Consider the following 23,061-nt stretch of genomic DNA (forward strand, 5'->3'; position numbering starts at 1 on the left):
TTCTCTCGAGTTAAAAGTTAATAGAGAAGAACGAAAACTATGCGTTGCTGGAAGATGAAAGAAAAAAATCTAGAGCGAGTGCTGCTCAAAACATGCGCGTTAGTTTGATTAACACTGGAACAAACTACTTCGCCGGGTACGTGCTCTCGTTAGTAGTTTGTTAAATTCCATTTCTTTCGCGCGAATCCTTCTGTTATATTTTTGTTTTTGTTTGTTTCTTTGATCACAGAACGCAGAACGCAGGGGTGTGGCACATGGTGCACGTGTGCTTGTATTAGTTCAGTATTTTAGTGTTACCTTAAATCTTTCTTGTTGTTTTACTCAACTTGTTTTTTGTTTTACTTGTTCACCCTCGTTACCCTCTTCCTCCTCCTCCTCCTCCTCAAGCAAACAGAGCGAGTGTGGGTAGGATGAGGAAGGGGGGAGGGCCGAACTACTATGCATTCACTACTAACAGTAATAACGTATTGCATCTAGGGTTTTACTTTGTCTTAACTCTCATTTATGGTGGTGGCGGTTTGGCTCCGGCTGAAGGTACACACCCTCGACGGTGAAGATGGACAGCTCTGTGAGAAAGATAGAGAAAGAAAACGATTTTTTGAGAAAAATATGATCATTTGTGTTACAAATAATTGAAAAGCATTTAGGCATACCACTTGACATGTAAAAGAAATATAATTATTATAAGAAAATTTCAATGAAGATATATAGAATTCAATAACAAAATGATACATTTGTGAACAACTGCATACAAATATTGTGAATATTCGAAAATCTGTCATTTTCGAAAACAAATGCGATTTTGCATCTAGAAACGATTTTTGAAGTTTCGTTTGATAATGTTTAACATTTTTTCTTCCAGAAATCAAATTTTTTGTCAAGAACTCGGGTACCAGATTTGTAAAAAACTTTTCTAGCGCAAAATATGACGTTTTTAGTACATGAAAAAATTCATAACCTTATTGCGCCTTGCAGCAATTCCTAGAGTTTTGTGTCAATCGTGCTAGGCCTAGATTTTTTCATCACACTGCTTTGCAGGACTGAGAACTGTCAACTTTGCGCACTTTGCACCGCGCTAGAGTGCTGCGGAATAATTTTCATCACAGTTGGCAAATTGATTTTCCATCACACCATCAACACAAAACAAGTGTAATGCATCGAGTCCTGACCACAATCTAGTCACCAAGCTGTGGTAGCCGAGGCAGTTAAGTCATTAAAATGGTCTGTTAAAGGTTCCTGGTTCGATTCTCGTAGTTGGAACTTTAGAGTTTTTTTGACGAGTTATTATTTTTTTTCTAATGAGCTCGAGGGCATAATTCTATCGGCCACTTCGAGCTATGTTCGCTGAGTCCGTAAACGGTGCCATTATTCTCACGACTCGAGGCCATGATTTTCTCGGACGAATGCTGCCCAATTTTGGGTGATGGTTAATTGAATTTACATGGAATTGGCTATAAATTCAACAATATTGTGGAAAAAAAAATCATAAATTGTGGACGAAAGAAATCTGTATATTTATCATTATGACATTATTACAAAAGTTTACAGCCCTAAATGGCATTGGAAGGTTGGACAAGCTGCAGGGTAGCGAAAGGTCAATCGCTCTCTTCAACGACGAAATTCTGAGCATCCGTCCATCTCGTCCGTTTTTCATCATCCGTCCGGCAAGCTGACGAGGAACCGCCGTAAGCCAAGATGCCGGCACGAACATAGCTACTTCCCGGCACCGAAGACCAGAATTCCACAGCCTGAACAAACAGTCGTAGTTGTCGTAGTTCTTACACCTAGGTCTCTTCAACTACAATTTGGACAAATTTCTCCATCATAACGACGTGCATAATCCCAACGGTCAATAAATTCTAAACTGGAGGGACATTTAAAGATAAACTACAAAAATCTGCTAAGAACCGTGACCATTCTCGCATTACCCGGATAAAAAATTACCATTTGATTACCATATTGGATCATACAATGACACTTTGAGAAATGGTAACTATTTCGACGCCAACATTTCAAAAAGCATCATGTACAAACCATGCGTTTTGAGAAAAACGCATTTGAATGTTGAGCATCCATTTTCAATTCCCATTTTAATATAAAAGCAAAATAAGATGTTCTAATGATAACAAACGATGAAAAACCTTGCTTTCATTGATACTTGATCATCCAAATTCAATAAAACATCATTTCCGTAATTTTATTTAAGTAAAACAAACATAACTCCTTTTGAAATCACCAACGTATATATCACCCTGCTGTCATTGAGGGGGGCGCTTTGTTATGATTCGTTTTTCTTCGCCGAATGTACATGGCGCTTTGTTCATGATGCTTTTTTTTCGTCACGAGGTTCATGTAGTCTTTTGTTTGACAGGTTGACAGGGCTATATAAACAGGGATTGCTGATGGCAGAGATTTTGTTTATGTTACTTTATTTAAAATCATGATTAAACAGACTTTACTGAAGTAACTTTTGCTCATTTTTGGTGGAGAGGTAGCTTATTAGGAGTACTTTCAGAATATGCAATAACCCAGAAAGTGTCAAAATGTACATGATGCCTTTTGAAATGTTACCGTCGATTTGTGAAATCGTTTTTTCAATTTCCCAAAATTAAAATTTAACTATATTAAACTATTTGTGAACTGTTTGATTTAAGGTTACTTTTTGCCAAATAGTACTTAAACCATTTATGTAGAGACGAATTAAAAACGCGTGGACTGTAATTTGCGACTGGTTTATTCTCTTGCCGTCTCTAAACTGTACTGGTTGTTCGTGCTGTGTGTTAGTGTGAGTGTGTTGTGTGAAAGCGGAAATGCACTGAACCAAAATTTCTCCTTCTAGCTGTCAATCGCTGCAGGGTTGCCAAATGCGTCCCAACATCCTCCCCCGCCAGTGGACATCCGGGAACTTCAACCGGCTGTCTTCTCTGCTGCTTCGTCGTCGAGTGGGAGCACCGCAACCTTTGCCGTCGACCGCTTGTAGACTCCTCCTGCTGTCTTTACCGTCACCACGCGGGTGACTCCGTCTTGTCCGGGGTGGACCTTCACAACTCGGCCGAGCCTCCACTGCAGCGCCGGAACGTTCTCCTCCTTGAGCAGCACCAAATCTCCTTCCTTGACGACAGTGTGCTGTTTGTTCCACTTCTGCCGCTGCTGCAGCTCGGACAGGTAGCCCGCCGACCACCGTTTCCAAAAGTCAGCTCGCATCTTCTGCAGGTGCTGCCACCGTGTCAGCGTTCCAGGCTTGAGTTGATCGTACGCCGGCTCCGGGATCGCGTTGAATGGGCGACCAATGAGCAAATGACCGGGCGTGATCACGTTGAGGTCACCAGGGTCCGCCGTCTGTGGCACCAACGGCCGCGAGTTAAGTATGCCTTCAATCTGCGTTAGTAGTGTGGACCACTCCTCTTCTGTCAGCTTCGTTTCACCTGCGTTCCGCTTGATCAGGTGCTTCGCCGACTTCACGCCGGCTTCCCACAAACCTCCTACGTGCGGCGACCGTGGTGGGATAAAATGCCAGCGAATTTCCTTGGGCAGACAAAACTCTTGAAGCGCATCCTTCGTCAGCTGCTGCGTCAGCAGCGCATACAGCTCGTGGAGCTCCGAGCTGGCTCCAGCAAAGTTTGTGGCGTTGTCGCTGTAAACGTCGGAGGGAAGGCCGCGACGAGCGACAAATCGGTGCAGGGCGGCAATGAATGCATCCGTCGTTAAGTTTGACACCAGCTCGATGTGGATGCACTTCGTGACCATGCACACAAACAATGCCACGTACGCCTTGCAGTACACTGGTTTGCGCGGGTGCCCTTTGCGTACGTAGATTGGTCCAGCGAAGTCAACGCCAACTCGTTCAAATGGGTAGGCCTGGGTCACTCTGTAGCTGGGCAGGTCTCCCATGAACAGTTTGGTCTCCGACGGGTCCACCTTGAAGCACCGTACGCACTTCCGCAACTTTGCGCGGATCGCGTTTCGTCCGTTCAGGATCCAGTACCGTTGCCGCAGAACCGATAGAGTTCCGCTCGGTCCGACGTGCAGATTCTCCTCGTGGACAGCTTGAATCAGGATCTCCGTTACTGGATGCTCGGCAGGCAGTATGGCCGGGCACCGCTGCTCGTACGACACGTTGGCGTACTTGATCCGTCCGTTGACTCGTAGAATGCCGTAGGTGTCGACCCAAGGATTCAAGCTTCGTAGTCGGCCAGTGTACCTCTCGTTCGGCTTGCCTTGCTTCTTCAGCACTTCTTGGATGTCTGTCTGCATTCGTTGCTGCTGGACCATGTACACAATCGAGCGCAGCGACGATCGTAGTTCGGGTATGGTTGGGTACTTCTCGTTGTCTCCGTACGTGGATCGCTTCCGGGTCTTGTTGCAAAAGCGAATCACGTAGGCTAGCACTCGTTGTAGTTTGCGGAACGAACTGAACCGTGTGAAGATCCTGTTGTAGTCTTCTTCTTGTTCGTCGGTTATCACAACGGCTGCAACTCGTACTTCGGGTAGTTCGACTACGATGGCCATCTCGTCTTCTTGGTAGTCGTTTTCTTCGAGGAACCCGCCATGGAACCAGAAGCGATTCCCAATCAGTGCTTCCGGGAAGAGTCCTCGTGAGACGAGGTCTGCGGGGTTGGCGCTGCTTCGCACGTACTTGTACTCGTAGTCGGCCCTCGGGGTAAGCTCGTGGATTTCGGCAACTCGGTTTGCCACGTACGTTTCGAGCTCGCTTGGGTACTTGGCCAACCATCCCAGTACAATCGTCGAGTCGCTGTACAGCACCTTCCGAGTGAATTTCACCTTGAGTGCTTTCACTACCCTGGACACCAACCTTGACATCAGCCGGAAGCCGCACAGTTCGAGTTTCGGGATCGTCTCTTTGGGCGCCAAGTGCGACTTGCTGCACAGCAAGTAGGCTACTGCTGTGTTGTCCGCCAGAATGTTACGCACGTAGACGCACGTGCCGTAAGCTTCCAGCGATGCGTCCGAAAATGCGTGCAGCTCCAGGGCCACCCTGTGTGGCACGATGACTCGGCGCTCGATCTGTACCTCCATCAGTGCTCGCAGTCCACCACGAAATTTGTTCCATAGCTCGGTAAGCATCTTGCACAGTTGCTCGTCCCAAGACACTTTCTTTCGCCAACACTGACGCAGGATCAATTTAGCGGTGACACAAACCGGTGCTTGCAGACCTAGCGGGTCAAAAGATCTGGCAACCTCCGACAGGATGCGACGTTTGGAAACCGGTTGTGTCAAGTCAGTGAGAGCGACGCGGAACAGCAGTTGGTCACTGGTGGGGTTCCATAGTATGCCGAGAGTCTTGATCATTTCGTTCACGCCACTCAATTCGAATGACACTTGCTTTTCTCGTCGTTCGTCTGGAATAGTGTCAAGAAACTCGGCGGAATTGGAGCACCACTTGTGGAGCTCAAAGCCTCCCTTCTCCAGCAGCTCCTCCAGTTCGTCGCGCGCCAGCAGCAACTCCTTCAGTGTATCAGCACCCGCAAGTGCGTCATCGATATAGAAATCGTTCTCCAAAATCTTGGCAGCGCGAGGGTAGGCTTGTCCTTCGTCTTGGGCGAGCTGTTTCAACGTGCGGGTCGCCAGGTATGGCGCTGATGCCGTCCCGTAAGTGACGGTCAACAGTTCGAGCGTTTTGAGTGACTCGGAAGGGTCCGTTCTCCAAAACACACGTTGAAACTTCGTGTGGTCGGGGTGCACACGAACCATTCTGTACATCTTCGAGATGTCCGCCGTAAACACGTACGGGTACGTCCGGAATCGAAGGGCGATATCGAATAACGGATCTTGAATGGTGGGACCGACCATCAGGGTGTCGTTGAGCGAGAGCCCGGAACTCGTTTGTGCCGAGGCGTCAAAAACTGTGCGCAACTTGGTGGTGGACGAACTTGGCTTCAGTATGGCATGGTGGGGCAGGTAGTACCCACCATCTTCCTCCTTGGACGGGTCGATTTCGCGGCAGTGGCCGAGGCGCACGTACTCTTCCATGAAAGCGCAGTAGGCCGCCTTCAGGTCCGCGTTCTTGGCTAGTTTCTTCTCGAGGTACGAGAAGCGTTGTAGTGCGTGCTGCTTCGAGTCGCCGAGTTGACTCACGTTGCCACGGAAGGGTAGCATCACGACGTAGCGACCGCTCGGGTCACGGCTGTGGGTCTGCTCGTAGCACTGCTCGCATGCCGTCTCCTCCGACGACATCCTTGAAGCGGTCGGCACCGCCTCGGATTCCCAGAACCGTTCGACGAGGTCGTTCAGCTCAGCGTCTTGGACCGCCACGTTGCAGCGGGTCACTTCGTACTTCCAGCTCGTGGAGTCGGCCAGGCCACCGACTACCCATCCGAACACTGTCTCCTGCAAAAACGGCAGGCTCTCTGCCAGCTTGACCTTACCAGTTTTCAGGAGACCGAAGAATTGGCCGACGCCAATCAGCATGTCCACCCGTTGAGGGCGGTAGAACTCCGGATCCGCTAGCTGCAGGCCGGCGGGTACCGGCCAGGTAGAGATGTCGATGTTCTTCGCAGGTATGGTTCCAGTGATACGGTTGATCACCAGACACTCCAAGTTGCTTGTGTAGACGTTGTCTCGGGACTGCACGTTGATGTGCACCAAGGCCGTAACCCTGGTCGTTGAACCATCCACACCTTTGACGTCGACGTTCACACTTCGTCGCTTCAGTCGAAGTAGCGACGCGACCTTCTCCGTACACAGATTCACTTGTGAACCGCAATCTAGCAGTACGCGGCAGGGCAGGGCCTTGCCACCGTCGTCGAGGATGTTCACAATCGCCGTGCAGAGAAGCGCTCGTTGTTGGTAGATCACACAGGAGGCAGTGACCGCCGTCGTTCCGGCTGGTCCTGCGCTCGGCGTAGCCGTCGTGGAGTTCTGCGTGGATCGTGCAAGTGGCTGCTCGACAGCGACACCCGTTTCGTTCAGATGTAGTGTAGAATGGTGCCGCTTCTTGCAGGTCTTGCACGTCTTCGTCGAGGAGCAGCGACGCGTAATGTGCCCCTTCTTTAAGCAATTGAAACAAACTCCAGTTTGCTTCGCCTTCTCGTAGCGCTCCTTCGGATCCAGCTTGAGATATTCGCCGCACTCGTGGTTCTGGTGCTCCTGTCCGCAAAATGCGCACCGGTACTCGACCGACGCCGCCAGGGACGATGCCTTCAGTGCGGGAATCTTCGTTGTCTTTGCTGCGACAGGCTTCTTCAGCTTGTTGTCAGCAAGCTCGATGCGTTCCAAAACTTGACTCCGGGTTGTGAGAAACTTCACCGTGTCGGCGTAGTTCGGAATCTCGCCGTGCTCGATGCTTGTCTCCCACACTTTCCTCGTCTCGATGTCAAGCTTCGACGCCAAAATGTTGACCACCAGAATGTCCGCAAGGCCAGCCATCGGGAACTCGTGGAAGTTTAAAGCACTTACGTGCCGTTTGCACCCGTCCACCAGCTCACGGAGTTGTTTACCACTTTCAGATGCCATCGGTTTGAGGTTAAGTAAACCGCCGACGTGAATGTCAACGATCCTCCTCTTATTCTCGTATTGCTCGGTCAGTTCCGCCCAAGCAGCAGCAAAGTCGCTGTCGTTGATCGTTTGCTGGTCGATTGACCCAACGGCTTCTCCGACCAGGCACTTGTCCAAATGATAGAGCTTGGTTGCGTCTGACTCGCCGGGGTGCTTGCTCATGACATCCGTGAAAATGGCCTTGAATTTGTACCAGTTTTCTGGCTTCCCGTCGAAAGATGGCAGCGGCGTGTGGAGAGAAGATGTCGCTTGCACTCGCACGGGTTGGGCTGCTGCCGGAGGCTGGGGGTCCGGTTCTTGCTTGACTCCACGCAGTAACTGGCAGACCTTGGCCCGAACGAAATTGTAATCCGCTTCAAATTCGACATACTTCTTCTCCTGGTCATCCGCTTCCGCTGGCTTGGCCGCGTAGATCTTATTCTGGAAGTGGTTGAATTCCTCGTAGGCCGCGTCAATCGTCTTCAGCTGGGTGTGCAGGAGGAACTCATCCGGAATCGTTTGGTTTTGCGTGTGCTGGCCCAGCACGTTCTTAATCCGGGTGATTTTTCCTTTCACTGCACCACGTTGCTTCACCAAAATGTCGAACTCTTCCGCCATCTTTCTTCTCGATTGTTGCAGCTCTCCGATCGGCGTACTAAAAACTTCCAATAAAGAACTGTCCGGATCTTTCACCGGAGTTGAGAGCATCTACGCCCGTCCAATCGACCGGGTCCTTGTCCGTTCCTTTCGACCGAAACTACTACGAAAATCCGGCGAAGTAGGACCAAAAAATGTAGAGACGAATTAAAAACGCGTGGACTGTAATTTGCGACTGGTTTATTCTCTTGCCGTCTCTAAACTGTACTGGTTGTTCGTGCTGTGTGTTAGTGTGAGTGTGTTGTGTGAAAGCGGAAATGCACTGAACCAAAATTTCTCCTTCTAGCTGTCAATCGCTGCAGGGTTGCCAAATGCGTCCCAACAATTTATTTACCATACAACAAACATTTTTTTGACGAAAATAGTACTGAGTTTTTAAGGTTACCATTGCTAACCCGCATAAACGAGAACCTTAAAAAAACTTTTTGTTAAATAGTTTTGTCACCATTTCAGAGATCGTAACCACTATTTGAAAAATGGTAGCAAAACCTTAAAAATACCATATCGGAAATGGTACCCTACCATTTATCATAAAGTTCGACCATCTGAATTGAGGGTGGTTAGCAACGGTAACTTTAAAAATCCCCGAACAACGTTTCGTCAAATTACCATTTGTGTAATGGTAAAAATAAAGTCAATTTTCGCGAAAAAGCGACCTTTTTCTCCCGGTTTTTAATGTTTGAGAAATGGTTTTTAAAAAGTATTTTAAGGTTTTTCTTACTAATTTTAACCTTGCGTCTACTATTTTAGAAAGGGTTTGTAAATGGTTTTTTAGGGTTTTTCTTGCTATTTTTACCTAGCGCTACTATTTTGGAAATAGTTTTCATATGGTTATTTAAGGTTTATCCTACATTTTTTCCCAGTTTCACTATTTCAGAAATAGTTTTCAAATGGTAAATTAAAGTTTATCATACAAATTTACTACTTTTGAGAAATAGTTTTGAAATGGTTTTTAAAAGTTGTTCTTACATTTTTACCTACCTATTTTTTTACAGAAATGTTCACTTTTTGACGGATGGTTCACAACAATAATATTTGAACTTTAGCGGCACAAATTCTAGTCGAATGTCGATTCTGTTTAGTTGATCATACTGCCAAAATCGTCCAAACCTGAAAAAGTAAGAAGAAAAAAATCACAAAGTATCAAGTTGAATATAATATTCAAATAACATATGTACTTATCTGATGATTCAGATTGATTGATGCCAATCGTTTGTTCGCTTGGTCGCATCCTCGGCGGAACAATATTGTCGGCCGGCTGCCGGCAAAATCTCTTTTGATTACCGATCGAATTCTCCAGCACCAGCTGTCCCGTTTTTTGTCAAGTTCTCCACGACGCTGAAATGATTAACAAGAAAAATATAAACAAAGTATCTGGTAAATCAAATGATTTGTTTGAAAATTATACCTGCGCACAAAACGTAAACAACAACCAGCCGCACAAACGTTTCGCTTCAGACTGTTTTTGCCTGCGTCTGCCTGCGCGATGGCAGGTAACGAGCGTAAAGAGAGAAGAGAAAAGAGAGAGCGCGCAAGGCATGATATTGTGTCTTGAATTTAAAACTATTGGAAATTGATTTAAAAATGGATTGCTAAAAAAAAATATATATAAGGAAATGAAGATTTAAAACGTTTAATTTTAAAGCTATGTCACCGGCGCTTGAAATCTATAGCGTTTGCCAGGCGATGGTGATTGTTATTTGCTTTTTGTGTTCAAAAGAACCTATGCAGGAATTCTGAAGAACCATTCCGGATTTTTGTCAAGAATTTTCTACGGTCCTCATGGTCAAAATAACCCGCTTCCGCTCATCCCACTATTGCCGCTACGGTTTGAGATGCAGATCGCAGGTTCTACCGGAAGTTACACTACATTAGAAATATTTCTAATCTAACTTTTTTCTATTCTATTCTTTAATTCTATAAAAGATGATGATGATGAAGATGATTAGGGGGTGAGGGGGGACGATGGTCTAAGAAGACACGATTTTGCACTAGTACTGACACGGAAACCTAGCCTTGGACGACACCTAGCAGGAGCGCTTGCATCTCAGAACGTTTGAATTACTCCTCCTGCGTCTGCAGGTTTTTGTGGTGCATAAATTACGCCAAGAAGTACGCACTGGAGCTGTCGTTGACCCGATCAAGATCCTTCCTCGAACATCTGCGAGCTGTACGCCCACTAGGCACATCCCGTTTTTTATCCCGAATCAAAGCGTCGCCGATCTTGTCCACGGTCACGATGTACATCCCAAGTCAAACAAAAGTCCGCGCACGGTCCAGACAGTCCACGATTTGCTAGTCATGTTACGAAATGAACCAGTACATCAAAACGCCCGCTTAATCAGGACGGTTTGCATAGAAACCTCCGTCACGGTGGAAGCGGCGGGACCATAAGCGCACGATTGGTTCGAAACCGTAAAACTTAGCAAATCCAACGACACCGATGAACAGAACGCAGCGTGGAAAATTTGTTCAAGATCCGACGACAGTCGTCACATATTACCAAAATCGAACGCTGATTCAGCAGATCCCCTCGTTTTTCAACGAAAGTGGCCTTCGCCGCGAGAAAGTATGACGGCATCCGCTTGCACTTCACGTAGTTGGCCATCTTTTCGGACGAACCTGCCTCGTACGCCGCAACCTGCAGCTGAAACTCCATCCTCCTTCTCCGGATTTGTTATTGTCCCAGGCCTCTGGCTAAATTATTTTTCCCTCGGCCTTTATTGCCGACTTCTCTCTAACGCTTCAGATTCACACCGAACGGGAGCGGCCTGCGATTCTGGTTCCGACCAGTACAAGTCGCATCGATTGTTGAGGTGCAACCATCGACGGTGCTGAAAAACGGTCTGTTTTCTTCACGAATGATTCAATTGCTGTAAAGAATAAATTTCCATGATTTGCGTGAATACCTCGAACTCGACCGTCGTTATTACCGACGACACGACAAGACACTCGGAGGAAAAATTTGATTCAAAATTGGTCCCGCCGTGAATCCCGTGAAATCGCCGTGAGCCATCAAAGTCACGGTAAATCGAGAGACCCCTCGGTTTTCCCACAAAATAAAATCGACTTGCAACACTGATTGAACTGCAATGTTTACATTTGAAAATTAATGTTTACAAACACTAAAATCCTTTTTTTTTGCACCACGTTGAAGATCTGGTTGAGTTGCTGAACATCGAAACGCTGAGCATGAGCTTGCCGGCCAGGGTTCGTTCCTTCGGAGTGAGGCGAACGGCCGGAAGGAGGACGTCCTTGTCGTAGTTGCTGGTGGAGTCGCAGCGGATTCGAGGAAGTGGAGAAGTTGGGTGGTTTTGACGGGCTTCCCCCCTAGCAACACAAGTGGGCCGTTCTTGACTAAACCGCAGCCGGATGGAAGACACCAACTCTGGGCGAACAACCCGCATCAGCGAAAAAGTTTACCGCTACGATGGGTCCTGACCGGATCTTGACTAGGATTAGAAACGATTCTACCGCCGTTGTTGACCGCCGTCAACGAGGGTTGCCTCTCGCTGGAAGACCTCATCGCCAATTTCAATTTCTACAAGAACCCCAAGCGGATCTTCGGCCTCCCGGCACAACCCAACAACTACGTCGAGGTTGATTTCAACGAAGAGTGGACCATCCCGGAGTTTTCACTCCAAAGCTCGCTGGTCGCCGTACGCTGGCATAAAGCTCGTTTGTGGACGTTCTCGCTAATCCGGGCTACGGCCAAAACGTGCGTGAATGGTACCTTAAGAAACCGACGGTGGTCCCGTCTGTCGAGAAGAACAACGGATCGTTGGACGGGCTGGACATGCTGACATGCGACCCATCACTTTTTCTGGGAAAACGACGGCCAACAACCACCCAACTTCTCCACTTCTTCGAATCTGCTGCGACTCTACCAGAAACTACGGCAAGGACGTCCTCCTTCTGGCCGCTAGCCTCACTCCAAAGGAAAGAAACCTGGCCGGCAAGCTCATGCTCAGCGTTTCGATGTTCGAGATTTTCAACGTGGCGCAAACGATGCGAGATCGTACAACGAAAGATCTTCTGTTGGACAACTTGCTGCGCGTTCATTTTCTACGAGGACAGCACGCGGAATAGCGGCCATGCAACGTCTCGGAGGTCGCGTTATCTACATGGACGAAACGAGCTTCCCCGTCACGAAGGGCGAGACCCTCGAGGACAGCATCCTCGTGATGGCTGGCTGCTCGGACGTGGTAGTGCTGCGATATCCGGAATCGGGAGCGGTCTCGAAGGCGGCCCACATCTGCCGAAAGCCGTTGATCAACGCCGGCGACGGTATCGGGGAACATCCCACGCAAGCCCTGCTGGACATCTTCACCATCAGGAAGGAAATCGGAACGGAATGGTCAGCCCATTACTATGGTGGAGGATTTGCAGCATGGCTGACCGGTGCACTGGTTGGCGCGCCTTTTGACGCTGTACAACGTTAACTTGCGGACGTCAGTACGAAGAGTTTGGACATGCCGGAGAACATTACGAAGCTGGTCGAGGCACGTTCGTGATCTGCTCTTTTAGCTTTTCCATGTACTGCGACTGCTGGTTGATCTGCTCGTCCTCATTGTCCATTTTCTGTTACAGTTGCACACGTTCCTGCTCCGGCGCGGCCAGTTCGCCGGCGTTGATCGACACGGCCACCGTCAAGCCATTGGGAGTGGCCGTCACAGACAAATCAACTACTGATCTGACAAATAAATCTCCTCGTTCGGTTTTCTGGTCTTCATCACATCTTCTAGGTCAAACTACTCCTCGTTGACGACCATACCCGCGCGCCGTCTTTCCAGTTCCGCTTTTCCCGATCGTACCGAAGTGCATTTCCACCGAGCGACTCCTGCAGAATGTGGACCAACTTCGAGTCACGGATGGTATCACAAGAGATATTGCATTGAAGTTGTTTTATTTATTCATTTTACGCACTGATCATTCCCGTAGCCTAACGTCGATCGCTTTCAGCTGAGCATCGGTCTTGTCCATCACCCCTCATACAGTACATCCTTATCTTCGTTAGTTGCGCTCGTTATACAACCTTCCCACCCCACACCTCCCCAAAATTCTTCAGCCGATTCAAGTTTGTCGGAGACCAGCGAATCCTCGAGTTTAAATTGAATCTTGATTACGCATGCTGCTTGTTATGAAGAGTAGATTCCAGGGGATCTCGAACTTATTAACTTGTCTCGGAACTAATTAGCAATCTGCCAGAATTTTTTGCGTCCGGTTGGCTAAGCGATCTCTTGGGCCGGAACTTGCTCGCAAAAGTGAGATCATAACGAAACATTACTGCCTAAGCAATATTAGTGGCAGACAAAATCGCTAAAGAAAAAAAAATCGATTGCGGAGAGTGGACATTTCCATTCAGCTGCTCCGAGCAGTATCAAAGGTGGGTCAGTAGGTTTCGGTGCTGGAAGATGTGAAGAGTGGGTCCGGGCGGCACCTCCTGAATCCCAGCGCCAGGTCCTTCTCCGGGTTCCCTTTCTTCCAAAACTTGCCGACCAAAACTTAAATTGTGTTGCTGACCTTGCCGGATTTTCACCATTGAAAATATTTTGTCAGAATTGACATTTCTCGCTGTCAAAAGCCAGCTGCTCCAACAGAGCTGCCAAACTGAAGCAATTTTCAAAGAAAATCCAGTTTGACGTTTCCAGTTCCAAAGGAACCGGAGGGGTAGGCCGATTTGGTGCCCACTTTTTGGAGTCGAGTGGCTTGTCGTACACATAGAAAAAATGTTGTCTTGTAAATATTTTTTTTGAGTTAAAATGAAAAAAAAAGTGATCAGAAATGGTTTTTAATCGTGTTTTTTACCGTTGTACATAAAAATTGAAATAGAATTGAAGTCGAACTGTAAAAAACGTGTGAAAAAGTGCGGAACGAGCTCAGAAAAGTGCGATTTTTAGTTACAGTGTACTCCTCGGAAAATCTACACTGAGCAAAAATCCCACAGCTTATCGAAGTGTTCTACACATGATCTGACCCTGCTGTACAAAGCACTCAAATATCAATCACAAAACACTTGAATTTTGGGCACCAAAAGATACTGTCATTTCAATAGCAAAACACTTGAATTTGACATGTTGCGTCACATGAAATACTGTATTATATTTATTGGTTTTAAATGGCTTTTCTTTCTATAATCAATGCATGTTTGCATGTAATATAAATGGATTTCGATTTTTTGTAAATAAAGAAGATGTTGCTCAATGAAATTATTTTGGCTGCTTTTATTTTCTAACAACTTGGTAAAAATCTGTAATTTTTTTCTTCATCCGGTTGTCCCTGCCTTTCACGATTATCCTCCTGGTCAGGTTCGGTTTGTTCGCCACCTCGCTTCCTGGGAGATTCCTCGGCGTCAGCGAGTGAAGCACCGGTGCCGGCGGAGATGGAGGCCCCTGGAGAATCTTCTTGTTTATGCGGAACCGCGGTGGTTCCATCGACTCAAACTTTGCCTTGACCATCCGAATGACGCATAGCTTGGCCCCTGAGTTAAATGCATCCGAATCTTCTCACTGGCACCGCTTCCTGGTACGGCACCTGCAGCTCTTTCGCATCCTTCCTGTGAATCATACAAAATAAATCCAAAAATCAAAACAAAACCCCACAACAAAAAAAATCTCTCCCCACTCACCAAATGGGTCCGGGAAGGAACTTCATCACAAAAGTTGGCTTCTGTCCAGGAGACCAAGCCCTTCCGCTGGCCATACGGAGCCCGAGCTCGAGGATGCAGCCTTCTGGCGATGCTCAACTTCGCGGTCACAAACCGGGCAGGCAATTTACTGGACTGGAACATGGCGGCAGCGAACTCACGCGGTCTGCGAAAAACGAACATACCGGACCGCCGAAACTTTCAAATGAGGAAATAAAGCAAAGTCTCACGAAGCTGTCGCGAAACTGCATTTCAAATCAAAACAAGATCAATTTCAAGTGTTTTCCTCATCACTTTGAATAGTTCGAGCAGTGGGGCAAATTCATGAGCAAAACATTTGAAAAATTTGAGCCACCCGAATGAAAATAAGGAGTCAAAAAATACCAAAAAGTCAATCGCCGAAACACTTGAATTTAATAATGGATCGGATTGAAATTGAAACACAAACAAATTAAATCTAAGATGCGGCCTAATTGAATCATTCAAGTGTTTGGGCACTTGGAAAAAAAGGGTGGCGTATTTTCAGTGTACTGTGGTAATCGCCGGCATTTCCTCAAAATGATCAACTTCACATTTGCGTGTATCGCCCCGTTTTGACATTTCTCCCCTCCTTTGCAGCTGCTCTGCGCAACCGAAAAAAAAACTAATCTGTCACCGCAAGTTCTGTTTTTTCCTTGATTGTTCGTGAAAAAGTCGTGTAAATGTGGATTTTTTTTTCAAATTCTCGCGGCAAAATAGTCAAATCGGTGACAAACGAGTGCAAAAACCCTTCGGACGACGCATCGCAGAATATGTTGGACTTTGTGCTGGACAGGTTTGCTGTGAACGATCGGAGCAGAATCGGGAAACTGATTCGTGGGTTAGAGGTGGCCGAGCTGACCGAGGACTGGTTCGAGGAGGTGTACCAGGAGCACACGGATCAGTTTTGGCCAAGTACCAGGAGCAGCCGCGGAGGACCTGTTAGAGGGCATTTTGGGTTAATTTTTTTAAGGGCGATTGGAAGAGGTTGAGAAAGCGCTGGGCGAAAACATAATACTGTGTAGAAAAATTACCAGAAAAAGTTAGTTGGCTTGGGCACTGTTTTGAGTTATTTGGATCAGCAAGTTTTGGAGGATTGGAAGAACTGAGAGACGCGGGTCATTGTATGTTGTGGCTTTTGATGCTGGCGTTTAATCGGCACTATTTAAGCCGGCTGGATGAGAATAAGCCGGGATTTTCAGCGTTTTTTCTCATCCGGTTTACTTGGACAATTGTTTCGATTGAACCATTACAAATATATTTTTTGGTATCAAGAAGCTATTGGGGTTGGTGGTGTAGTGGTAAGCGTGATTGCCTCTCACCCAGTCGGCCTGGGTTTGATCCCAGAAGGTCCCGGTTTCATTTTTCGTGACAAGATTTGTCTGATCACGCCTTCCGTCGGATGGGGAAGTAAATGTTGGCTCCGGTCTAACCTAGAGGTTATGTCGTTAGCTCAGTCCAGGTCGTCTCCCTGGGTCCTGTCTCGGTAGGCGGTAGGTGCTGGTAGGCAGTTGGACTTCGTAATCCCAAAGGTCGTCAGTTCGAATCCCGGGGTGGATGGAAGCTTAAGTTCAAAAAGAGGTTTACAATTGCCTCAACAATCAAGCCTTCGGACACCTAGTGTCGATAGGAGTCTCGCAATCAAGAACGCCAAAGCAATGCTGTAGTGTTGGGCGAACAATTTGTTTTTTTAGCTTGTACTGTTTACAACAAAACTTATGTAAATTTTCAATGAACCTAATCCACTTCGTTCTGCTCGATGAAACGGATGAAACGCTCACGATGAACCGGAGCTATTCCTGGCTTCCAGCTGTTTCCCCCAAGCTTTGTTAAAATTATTGTAATTTTTCTACATTTTCGCATTTTCTAACCGTGCTGCCATGCTGCAGAAGCTGGCTCAAGCGAAAAAATCACACTGAGACACATAAAGCAGTATTGAAACGTTAATCTAGAGTACTGAGTACTGAGTTTCCTATGTACATAGGACCTCTTGAAAGAGAGGTTCGTGTCTCGTTGCGGTACTACGCAACCATTTGTTTTGTCAATTTGGATTTAAATCGGCCGATATATTTTGCGATCGAATGAAAAGCAGTTTCACTTTGTTTGTCTGTGATTCCTTTTTTACATTTAGATTTACTATTTCTGGGCTCTATGTCCTGAATCATTATTACAGTCGTTGTTCAAGAGTGAATGACACAATCTACGTTCGTAATGATTGGAGGGGTAAACGCGTTTGTAATTTGTAACTGTTTTCAAATGGTTATTTAATAATTCTGTATAATAGTCGCGTATTGAGGTTTACCATTTGAACTTTAACATAACCTTACGTTTGAAGATAACTATTTCAGTAAACATCCTCAAATAGTTTTTCAAAGTCATTCAGAAAAAAATCACCATTGCAAACTTTTTTAAAACCTTAATTAAAACGGTAACTATTTGACAAATGATCATCCAAGTCCGCCAGTTGAACCATTTGAACTTTAAAATTACCTTATGATTTAGGGTAACCATTTGAGAAAACATCTGCAAATAGTTTTTTAAAGTCATCAAGAAAATTGTTTACCATTACAAACATTAAAATAACTCTATTACTTATGGTGACCATTTGACAAATAGTTATCAAGGTCCGCCAAATAACATTATTACAAATGGTGACCATATCTCATAAGGTTTTTTTAAGTTTCACACTGCAATCGATATAGTTTTCGTTTATCCGGGAACCACCCTTATGCCAGATGGTTAAACCATTTGTGAGATAGTAAAAATTCATGCCAACCATATAAATACCATTTTTAAAATAGTAGTCAAACATTTTTGGAAATGGTAGTAACAATATAGTTTAAAGTTCAATTACCATATGAAAAAAAGTTTTTATATGGTACTTTTTTATGCGGGTAACCGTAACATAATGTTTAGCAGAGGTTCTCGATCTTAACACAAATGGGGAAAATCCAGTTTCATTTTTCAATGGAACGATGTAATCTGGGCAGTGTTTGGTGAAATTTGTGTCATCACCCTTAAATAGGACTTCACGAAACTAAAAAGAAATTAAAAATTAGTCACATTGAGATCATCTCTCTGCAAGACTGCCAAACCGATGAAACAGGTCCCTTTTATCTAGAATATCCATCCAAAATATCTGAATCGAACAAAACTTTTCTGACTTTAAAAAACAAACCAGCTACAAACAAAAACAACTTTTCCATGGTTACGGTTGGAAGTGTGATGAAAAATCACTGTGATCAAAAGATACTGTGATGAAAATAATTGCGCAGGACTCTAGAGAAGTGCAAAATGCGCAATAAAAAAGATACGTTTTTTGGGAATTCAAGTTGTAGTGATAAAAAGTTATAAAAACGGATTTTTTTTCCCGAGTGCCTTTTTTTTATTATAACCTACAATTTTGCCAAAAACACCAAATCAATCAGAAGATCCCTTCATATGATACAGATTTTCGAATATTCACATGCCCATATAGAGCAGCAAATGACCAAAAAAGTTAAAGCTTCCAGAAATAAATGAGTTGAAAGAACAACACGACAAAATTATAATTAATTGTGCAAAATAGCTTTCTTTAACCCTTTCAGGACGGAATTTTAAAAAAATTTTTTTTTGAGGTAATGATAGGAAAATGATTTTTAGACCATACGAAAAATATAAGCTGGTTTTGAAAATTTTGATTTTTGGGTCATATATGACCCATCGGGCCTGAAAGGGTTAAGGGAATGCATAGACAAAGTTTCATTAAAAAAATACAAGGATAAATCGATTTGCGAAAAGATAGAGAATTACTCCAATATCGTTTATGTTGTTGTTTTTTCACAAAATTATGTTTTCAAATAATAATTTAAATTAAAAATTATATCATTATTTTACAATCAAAACCAAAAATTTAAATTTTCGAGGAAAATTACGTTTTTTTTTTAACAGTCAAATGAAAAAAAGGCTTTTCAAGGTTTGGTTCTTTCAAACCAAAGATAAATACAATAATTTGAAGTTCAAAAATTTTGGCATTAATTCTTTAATTTTGTTACAAGTTTTTTTTTATTTGAAACTTAGCGGACAAAAATATATAATTAAATTTGCAATAAAATTTTTGAAGTTTGAAATTCTACGACTTTGTTATAATGTTTGTCATTATTATTTTTTTCATATTCTGTCAATGTCAATTCTGTTCAGTGTTGGCATTCTCGCACCCTCGCGAGGAAAAAATCGTCTCTCTAGAGTTCTCGCCGCGAGTCTCAAGCTGCCGAGAGAAACTCGCCGGTTGCCCGTTCTCTCCTCCGCTCGCGAACGGGCTGGCTCGCGAGAAAGAATTCTAGAGTAAATTTTCAAAACAACCAATGAGTCATGGTTTTCCTATGCAGATAGGACCGCTCGCGAGAAGTCTAACGAGTTGGCAATGAAGAAAAAACAACACAACTATTGAAGTTACACCTTTTTATCATCGTGTTGTTCGCATGATGAACAAATTTCTATCTTGGAACGAAAGGCTAGCACGAGGCGCTCGCGAGCGCGAGAACGCGAGAAAAACGGCGAGCGCGAGCGAGAAGAGAAAAGGACTACAAGTTCTCTCCCTCGCTCGCGAGTGAGAAAAGCATTCCTTCTTCTCACTCGAATCCCAACACTGATTCTGTTCAATTTTCGAATACGAATTCGATTTCAATGACATTTTTGAACATTCGTAAAAAAAGATTTTTTCCATTAGTAATGAAGTAATAAAGTTACTTTTAAGTATAATTTTAGATTTCATTTCGTTTTTTTGCATTTAAAAAATACTTCTTAAAAGAAAAGCACCAATTTATTTTTGAACAGCTGAGAAAATTTCCTACAATTTTGTTTCGGAAACTTTGAAAACCGGGCAATTAGTTTCTGAGATATAGCCTCACAAAGAATTCGAAGCGATGAAAATGATCTTTTTAAGTGTCACCTAGTAGCCTGTAATTTTCAACTGATCATATCTCGGAAACTATTGATCTGATATTCAAAGTACAAAAATTACACTTTTGCAAAATTTACTGATCTTTCCAATAAAAATATTTCAAAAATCATAAATCTAAGATTACAAATAAGGATAAAAAGTATTTTTAGAACTTTTCAATAATCAAGCTTAATTTTAATTTTTTTAGATTATTCTAATTGAAAAGATCAGAAAATTTCACAAAAGTTTTGGCATTGAAAATCGAAACAATAGTTTCCGTGATATCGGTACGCTTGGTAACAGAATGTTCTTTAAAACAGTTGAACAAAAATTAGGGTAAATTAAGCCAAAAAAACAACATAAAAATTCACGAAAAAAAATCACAAAAAATCTTCAAGTGATTGATTTTTTTCAAGAAGTACTGAAGCGATTTTCGTTTGCGTGTTTCGTCTCCTCTTTCTTTCGCGAGTGAAGAAAGTTTGCAAGCGAAAAAGATTTATTTGCGATTATTCCACGCCTAGAGATGGCATAATTTGCCAATTTTCAACAGCAAAAAAAAATCGTGATTCATGTTATTTTAAGGGATATTTTATGTTCTTATCCAAACTACAACAACCCGAATGGCGTTTTTTTTTATTTGGAACATAATCATTTATTTTGAAATGTTATGTGTTTTAACCTTGCGTGAACAATTTGTCAGTGTAATAGTGTTGTGCAAAGTTGAAGAGCTATGGTCAAGCATTTATTTATCCATCACAAATTTAGTTATGTTTCGATCGATACTTTGGGATTATTTATGTTGTTATAATCAGGGTTCCAGTAACATACCTATATGAGCTGACATAAGACATATATATTCAGCAATTCCATTTGAAAAGAGCCTAAACCGAAAAAAAAAGTTCTCCGATCGGGCTCAAAATTTTTCTGGTGGTTCCTTGGCCAAAACAATTAGACCCGTAGGCCATTAGGGTCACCTGCATCGTGCTAGGGTGGTTCAAAAAATGGCAATTTTCGTAATTTTTCGCAAAAGCCACTTTTTTTAAAAAAATCATATCTCCGCGTCATTTCATCCGATTTTAGCTGCCTCAGACGCAAAAGAAAGGTGGTGAGTTTGGCTATTTGAGAAAAATAGCAAGAGGTTTCAAAAATCTAGCTTAACATTTGAAAAAGTCGTATGAAAACATAAAATGGCCTTTTGACCGTGTCTGGACCAAAGGGCCTATGCCTGAAAATATTTTTATCGGATTCCTCGGAAAATTTCACATCCTAACCCTAACATGTATAGGTCATCGCTGAAATTTTTAAGTTATCGCAGTTGATTTTTTGCCGATTTCGGCATTATCCTGTTTTTGCGCGTGGCACGTCGAAAAACTCAGTTTTTTTTTTCAAAAAATTATATCTCGGAAATCTACGGTTCGACCACCCTAGCACGATGCAGGTCACCCTAATGGCGAAACAATAAAATACGGGTCTAATTATTTTGACCAAGGAACCCCCAGAAAAATGTAGAGCCCGATCGGAGAACTTTTTTTCGGTTAAGGCTCTTTTCAAATGGAATTGCTGTATTTTTGTCATTTATTTGGTCATGCTCGGAATGCACCAAAGTCAATATGATCATAAGCCAAGAAAAAATATTAATCAAAAAAATCGTAGAGAATATTGCCCTATAGGACAAAGCGCAACACTCACCATCCGGAAGCTCGTACAGCTTTTTTGGCAACGGAGCAAAGTAGGGGTGCCGGAGCGCGTCCTCGGCGCTTATCCGGTTGTCCGGGTTCAGCTGCAGGAACGCACTCGCCATCATCTCACCCTCGATAATATCGTACAGCCGGGGAAAGCTTAAGCCTAGCTTGCGGGGTTTGAAGAAGCCTAAAAACGTTCGAGTTGGGGGTAATTAGTTATGATTCGAGGTGAATTGTATCGTGCGACGTTACCTAACATATGCAGCTTATAGCCCGGTAAATGCGTTACGCCCTGCCACGACTCCTCCGTGGGCGTGCCGAGGATTTTGAAAATCTTGTCCAGCTGGTCGTACGTGTCCCGGATGCCCGGGAACGTCGGCATGCCGGTGATCATTTCGACGAATATGCACCCGACGCCCCACATGTCCAGCGAGGTCGAGTACTCGGTGCTGCCCAGCAGTACGTCTGCAATGGATTGGAAATTTGAATCTGAGAAAATCTTTACGGTTATGGGAAATGTTACCTGGGGGTCGATACCACAGCGTGACCACCTCGTGCGAGTACGTGTGACTTGGAACACTCTTGGCACGGGCCAGCCCGAAATCGGCCAGCTTCAGTTCGCCCATCTCGCTGATGAGCAGGTTCTGCGGCTTCACGTCCCGGTGCAGAACGCGTCTTTTATGGCAATAGGAGAGGCCTCGCAGCAGCTGGAACAGGAACAGTCGCACGTTTCGGTGGTCCAGCCCGCCCGGATGCCGCTCCATGTACTGCGAGAGGTCGGTATTCTGTGCGATAGAAGAAGAAGAAGGAACACAAATTACTATCAATAATTCAATTACAAGCTGATACCGGATAACAGCAGGTCCAGCGAGGAGAATATGCTAAAAACGGTCATAAATTACAGCGTCGTTTCCTCTTCCGTGCACACGGTCTTGACCGGATGGCTGAGAGTTTGTGCTCTAATTATTAATTAAATTCAATAAATCGTCTGGTTGGCTCTACCGAAGCTCAAACCGGAAGTGGACTCGAGTTACAATCCTCTTCAAGATTTTCTCTACAACCTTTAATCTCAAAGTTAACCTTACCACCACCGAAAATTAATACTAATGACCTCAATCTCGGGGGTTGTGTTGTAACACCTGACCCAGAGAAGCTCAGATGTTATCAGCAAGGAAGCCGGCCCTTCCCAGTTTCGCAACACTGACTGCTGTACTGTGTTTTCGCATTGTATCATAATTGTGCTACAACACAACACACAATTGTTGCGTGTTCCGGTGCAGATGTTCGTCGTCGTCGTCGAGGTTGGTTGTAATTTATGTACCGAACATACAAGCCCCAACTACAGCGTTACTTCCTCCAAAGGGCTTTTCCACTGCCCTACTCTCGCTCTCTGTCTTTGAACGCATTTCCACACCAACGATGAATTTGAGGACATGGTTCCTACTCGAATTATAAATATGATTGACCAAATTTTTCAGGCATTTCAAAATAATAACAAGGCAATATTTGAGTATTAATTTGGAGATAGCATTATGCCACAATTGGGTTCTAATCTTAAAACGTTCAAAGTATTATGTGTTTGGTTGGTTTGTTTGGACATTGTTTATATCTTGATGAGTAGACACCATGAACCATTTTCCCCA

General features: G+C 44.3%; 2 protein-coding genes and 1 pseudogene across 3 annotated transcripts in view; 1 reads left to right on the top strand and 2 right to left on the bottom strand.

The window, feature by feature from the left end:
- The window catches only part of LOC120417615 (cyclin-dependent kinase 14), a 267,069-nt gene continuing 244,008 nt past the window's right edge, over positions 1-23,061 (bottom strand). For both annotated transcript variants that reach the window (XM_052710860.1, XM_052710861.1), the window contains 4 exons: positions 21,942-22,203; positions 21,671-21,883; positions 21,426-21,605; positions 1-566 (listed from right to left, as the gene is read on the bottom strand). In XM_052710860.1, the coding sequence (XP_052566820.1) occupies positions 499-566; positions 21,426-21,605; positions 21,671-21,883; positions 21,942-22,203 (723 nt within the window). In that variant the 3' untranslated portion in view covers positions 1-498. The remainder of the gene's footprint in view (positions 567-21,425; positions 21,606-21,670; positions 21,884-21,941; positions 22,204-23,061) is intronic.
- On the top strand, positions 11,139-13,861 carry LOC120417616 (CAD protein-like; annotated as a pseudogene).
- On the bottom strand, positions 14,427-15,096 carry LOC128093555 (uncharacterized). Its single transcript, XM_052710863.1, has 2 exons — positions 14,780-15,096; positions 14,427-14,707 (listed from the first exon to the last, which is right to left on the bottom strand). The coding sequence occupies exons 1-2, from the start codon at positions 14,978-14,980 to the stop codon at positions 14,561-14,563; spliced, it is 348 nt and encodes a 115-aa protein (XP_052566823.1). The 5' UTR covers positions 14,981-15,096; the 3' UTR covers positions 14,427-14,560.

This window comes from Culex pipiens, chromosome 3, assembly GCF_016801865.2.
Source record: "Culex pipiens pallens isolate TS chromosome 3, TS_CPP_V2, whole genome shotgun sequence".
NCBI lineage: Eukaryota > Metazoa > Arthropoda > Insecta > Diptera > Culicidae > Culex > Culex pipiens.